This window comes from Triticum urartu, chromosome 7 (assembly GCF_003073215.2).
Source record: "Triticum urartu cultivar G1812 chromosome 7, Tu2.1, whole genome shotgun sequence".
Classification (NCBI taxonomy): Eukaryota; Viridiplantae; Streptophyta; class Magnoliopsida; order Poales; family Poaceae; genus Triticum; species Triticum urartu.
Window position 1 is genome coordinate 497,131,769 of NC_053028.1, and position 5,798 is coordinate 497,137,566.

Below are 5,798 nucleotides of genomic sequence, written 5' to 3' on the forward strand. Positions count from 1 at the left end.
ATTTGAGCCCACGTCCAGCGCAGCACATCACTTGATATTTCACCTGACAATCGGCTTTTCCATTTGTTCAACTTGCATCGTGCTGACCCATATTGGCACTACTTATTCCTCAAAAAATATCGTCACTACTCTAGGTCAGCTTAACAAACTCGATGGGTCGCTCTACAGCATCCGCAAAACTATCACGCAACTACCAGGCCATTCACCGCTCCGCGTCGTCATGGCAGTGCCAGACAAAACGTTATGACTAGTTGCCACGTCGCTTTCATGATGCAGAGGCCGGCCGACAGCAGCACCGAAATTACATTGCAAATAATAAACCATCCACTGTCACTACATATATATAGTACGCACTACTGGTGCAACTTGCAGCTGGTAGTAGATATCTTCGTCTATCCGCGAGCTGACTTGACCTGAAAAAAGAAATATCCATACATTGTCATCTCCTTCCGGCCGTTATATACAGCCATACATTGTCCTAGCAAAGCACTCCGAGTTAGAAAGGAGCTCGACTTTTGTCTTCAAGAGCAATCAGCCATGACGGTAAGTTCTTGCACCTGGCTGTCTGCCTTTATCCACGGCTAAATTATCGGCATGGTCTAGTGCTAAATTCTTGAGAAACCTTGTGTTGCGTGCAGATCGTGGAGATGCAGATGAACATCGACTGCGACGGCTGCGAGGACAACGTGAGGAAGGCCCTTCTCAGGCTTCAAGGTATGCTATCCGAGGAATTTCTCATCATGATTGTGGTATCAGAGGATTGCCCCCGGCCTCTGCGTCAAGCGATGCACAGGAGACATGTCCTGATAATTTTGTGGTTGTGTTGTGCAGGCGTGCACTATGTGGACGTGGACCGAGCGCGGGACAAGGTGACGGTGACGGGCACGGCGAGCCAGAAGAAGGTGCTGCGCGCGGCGCGGCGCACGGGGAAGCTCGCCGTGCTGTGGCCGTCGGCGTACGACCCGGGGTACCACCACGCCCACGCCTACGCTCACGCGCAGCCGGCCTACTACCACTCCTACCAGGCCAAGCCCGCCGCCGCCGCCCACGCGCACCGCTACTACAACAGCATCCCGCACGGAGGGTACCCGGCGCCGGCGGCGCAGCACGGCAGCGCCAGCTCGTACAACTACCACGTCCATGGCTACTACGACTCGGACCTCCACGGGTACCACCACGAGCAGTCCAACGACGCGCGGAGCTACTTCAGCGACGACAACCCCACCGCCTGCTCCGTCATGTGATGCTTGCTCCGATGCCTACCAAAAATCGGCCTCCGCAGCGTGTACATACGTCGATCTCTTGTGTATAGCTCTGTCCAGCTGCTCTGTATAGGACCCTTTTTTTTTGCGGGTGCTCTGTATAAGACGTTGAAGCCTATGTTTGGAACACGAAATTTTACGCAACCTTTTTTTTCAAGAAACACAGTAGAAATGCGAACGCTCACGCACACTTTCGACAGACTGCTTTTTCTTTTAGGGGGAGAGACTGATTATGTATGCAGCCGTAGATTGCAGATTTGGGCCCTCAAACGTCCTCGTCCGAGGACGAGCCCGCGACGGTGACTGGACGGGCCTCAAATTTTACCATTTACAATTACATGTCCTGTTTTTCTTCTTTTTTAGGATCTACACATCTTATTTTCAAAACATCTATTATATGCAGGGTCATGCACGATGAGCACTCCGTCCATCTTGGGCCGGCTGGGCTGTCAAAACACAACGAAATTTGTTCGTACTTAAGATTTTCACACCCGTATTAGTTTTACCTCATCGCATGATGAGCTAGTCGACCGGCTTAAATAGCCGGCTCATCCAAAAGCGATAAGCTTCTGACATCATTGCATCCTTAAAGAAAGATTGTCATTATGAATTTTCTATGTTTATCACATAGAAGATTTATAGTCAGGGTCTATCTCCTTGACAAGGAAAATATTCATGTTAATATTACCTTTTATGAATCACAATGTGTTGATAAAAATTAAAATCTATTATCATTGTAGTCATGGTATCAAAGCATGAACGACACGAACTTGAACACTCGATGAACAATCATCAGTTAATGAAATGCAGTGTAGTGCCAAGTTATCTCGCTCATGCAGTAAGAATTGATAGACCTATACAACAACAGAGAGGCTTACCGACATGCGCCGCGCGGCGATGTGGTACTAAAATTTGGGTGCACTGATGAGAGATGACAGAGTTTCTGTGGCTGCAAGTGGGACCGCTACGACTTGCAGCGGGGTCAGCGGACCCGCCCTGACCCGCCCGGGCGTCGCCATATCTGCCTCATATTTGGGCCGGATATGAGGGCTGCTGATCAGCCCAGACGTTTGAGGCCCGTTTGAGGCGCCTGTCTGGGTTGAGATTCCGTGACCAGGCCGTCCGCCCGGACGTTTGAGGTGAGTTTGGGGTGTCCGGCTGTAGATGCTCTAAATCTTCGGACCACACCTTTTTCCTGTTGAGCCTAGGGCACGTAGGTCTGTCGCTATCTATTGCTTCGAGCGAGTTATAGATGCTCGAGTTCTTGGGCCATGGCAGGGACCTCGGTTATCTGCAGCATGTGCCGTTGTTTTAGCCGTAGCCCGCCCCTGTGCGGCCTGTGCCCAGTTTAGGCCCGAGTAGAATAGTACACTCGTTATTTCTCTATTAAATTCTATTTGTGTAACCTCGCTGATGGACTTGATGCTATTTTGAAACAGAAGGTCAGACAAGGAAGGATTTCTCCTATTCATGTGTGTCCAAGGGCGCCAGGTATCTCACACCTCCTATTCGCAGACAACACATTAATGTTTTTCCGTGCTACTCAGGAAGAAGCTACCCAGGTGGGAGATGTACTGGCTATTTATGAGTGCACCACAGGACAATTCATTAACCCGGCAAAATGTTCTATTTTATTTGGCCCATGTTGTGGTGACAACGACAAGCATGAGGTTGTGCATACCTTGCAGGTTCAGACGGTGGGATTCGACGATAAGTATCTCGGTCTCCCCACACCATCTGGTAGAATGTCGAAGGGCAAGTTTCAAAATCTACAAGAGCAACTTACTAAGCGTATCTTACAGTGGGGAGAAGCGACGTCACAAGGGGGCAAAGAAATTCTCATTAAGGCGGTTGCACAGTCCCTACCTACATATATCATGGGGGTTTTCCGTTTGCCTCAGAGTGTTCGTGATGATCTTACTCGCATGGTACGCAATTTTTGATGGGGGGCCAAGGAGGGGAAGAGGAAGACACATTGGCGTGCATGGGATACATTGATTAAACCGAAAGTGCAAGGCGGCATGGGGTTCCGTGATTTCAGACTCTTCAATCAGGCACTTCTGGCTAGACAGGCTTGGCGTCTTATTGCTTACCCTGACAGTTTATGTGCGCAGGTGCTCAAAGCAAGATATTACCTGGCGGGACGTCTGGAAGATACGGTATTTTCGGGCAACTCATCCCAGACGTGGCAGTCTATTGTCCACGGTCTTGAGCTTCTCAAGAAAGGTCTAATTTGGCGCATTGGTGATGGTGCTTCTGTACGTATTTGGCGTGACCAGTGGATACCACATCCACTTGCGAGGTTGCCAATATCACCCCAGGGGCGCTGCCGCCTTCGGCGTGTTAGCGAGCTCCTGGACGACCGAGGAAATTGGAATGTGCAACTACTTAATCAACATTTCATGTCAGTAGATGTCATGGAAATTATGAAGATCAAGGTGGTGCTACGGTTGGACAGAGATATTATCGCTTGGGCGCCTGAGCGTTCTGGATCGTTCACAGTCCGGAGTGCTTATCGTCTATCATATGATGAGATTCACCGTCAGACTACAGTCGCATCGAGTAGGGCACCGGACGGGCGACGTGCCATTTGGACACTTATATGGAGGTGCCCTGCTCCACCAAAGATGCGTATCTTTGCATGGCGTTTGGTCACAAATTCACTGGCTACTTGGGTGAATAAAAAATCACGGAAACTTGAGGTGTCTAACCTTTGTCCGCTGTGTGCGATGGAACCGGAGGACACGTTCCATACATTCTGTAGATGCCCATTGGCTGTTGCTTTGTGGAACGCCATGCAGGAAAAATGGCTATTGCCGGACTTAGCTTCAATGAGGAATACATGCCCTGAGTGGCTTTTTGATCTTCTGTATAAACTAAATGAAGATGATCGCATGCATGTGTTGATGGTGCTGTGGAGGAGTTGGCATGTACGTAATGAAATAGTACACCATAAGCTACCACCTCCAATTGAAGCTTCCTGCAAATTTCTAATTAGCTATGATGAATCTCTTCGATGCATCAATCATTTTCCAACCACTGACATCATCAAAGGGAAGATGGTGCCGCTGCCGATTGGGTATAGTTCTACAATGATAAATACAGCAACGCAATATGCAGCCACAGTCCAGTGGTCTGCCCCGCCGACCGGTCGTGTGAAGCTGAATGTTGACGGGTCATTCGTTGATAACGATGGTGGATTAGCAGGAGCCGATATGATCCTACGTGATAATGATGGCAACATTATCTTCTCCGCTTGTCGTTCTATCTTGCATTGTTCCGGACCGCTCCAGGCTGAGTTGTTGGCATGTCAGGAGGGATTAAGCCTTGCTCTACAAAGGTCTACTCGCCCGGTAGACATCGAGATGGACTGCATGGATGCAGTCAAGTTGATCAAGTCGCCTACCCTTAACAGATCGCCACATAGAATGATAGTTCAGGATATTAAAAGGCTCTTTGGTGAAAGGGATATCTCTATTGCTCATGTAAGTAGGAATCAGAACGTTGTTAGCCACACACTTGCTGCTTTCGGACAATCAGAGGGCCGAACTGCAGTTTGGTTGCGCTCTGGACCTGCAGACGTTCCTCTGCTATGTAGGAACGAATATTCCAACAGTTGAGCAATGAAATCCTTTTAACCCCGCAAAAAAAATTCTATTTTGCAGAAAACTCCCGGAACGTATGATAATTGTAACTTTGTAACCATATCCCGGATGGAGAAACATTATATATATATGTAATTGGACCAGAAAAATGTGTTGATTGCAATGGTGCACTTAATTTTCCTGTTAACCAACAATAAAATACTGCTTAGGACAGAACAGTAATTAACTATTTAATCGTCATGTGGTAATTTAGGAAATTATATGTATAGGTTTTATACCCCATTTAAAGAGACTAGATAGATACTGTAGTTTACTTCCGCTTCACCCCCTTGTCATGTTGAATAATATTTAATATTGTTGTGTAACTAAACGGAATTGAACCATTTCAGAAACATGAAGTTCCGTTGATATGCAACTTAATGTGTAGTCACACCTTGTCTTGCCCTTGCCGTGCCATGTCATTGCATATCATGAACATGTTGGTTCTTCTGAGCAGCCATTTGTCGCTACAGAGCGATCTGAGCAGCCATCTGAGTGAGCGAACGTGAAACCTGATTACTGGGCCGGCCCAAACACGAGGACGCGAGAGGTGAGAACCTATTAGAAATTATTAGGAGCGAGGTATAGCTCCAGTACGTTGTCAGAATCAAAATTGAAGCCCATCTAAAAAACGAAGCTCAATCGAAAATCTACTGCCTTAGTGGTTTTAGAGAGTTCTATATGTCAAATCTATCCTTTCATAATTTGCAATTAATCCTTGTCTCAGTTTGTAGGATTAGGTCTAACTTTCTTGACCAAACTGCAAGCATGGAACTTTACGAGATGAAACAGGGAAAGGCAGAAGACAGAACTCGAAGTGACTTGTATTTGAATCTACTTTGGTTGGAGTTTGAAAATGAAATAAGAATAAAGTAAATTCAAGGAAGAGTTC

General features: G+C 47.3%; 1 protein-coding gene across 1 annotated transcript; it reads left to right on the plus strand.

Annotated features, from left to right (window-relative positions):
• The first annotated feature begins 381 nt into the window (after positions 1-381).
• Positions 382-1,406, plus strand: LOC125520577 (heavy metal-associated isoprenylated plant protein 28-like). The gene is made up of 3 exons (XM_048685532.1): positions 382-543; positions 639-714; positions 832-1,406. The coding sequence occupies exons 1-3, from the start codon at positions 538-540 to the stop codon at positions 1,242-1,244; spliced, it is 495 nt and encodes a 164-aa protein (XP_048541489.1). The 5' UTR covers positions 382-537; the 3' UTR covers positions 1,245-1,406.
• Positions 1,407-5,798: the final 4,392 nt, after the last annotated feature.

What these genes read in the sequence shown, in the direction of transcription:
- LOC125520577 (XM_048685532.1), top strand. An exon ending in GGCCCTTCTCAGGCTTCAAG is followed by an intron (nt 715 to 831) that starts GTATGCTATCCG and finishes TGTGTTGTGCAG; the next exon opens with GCGTGCACTATGTGGACGTG.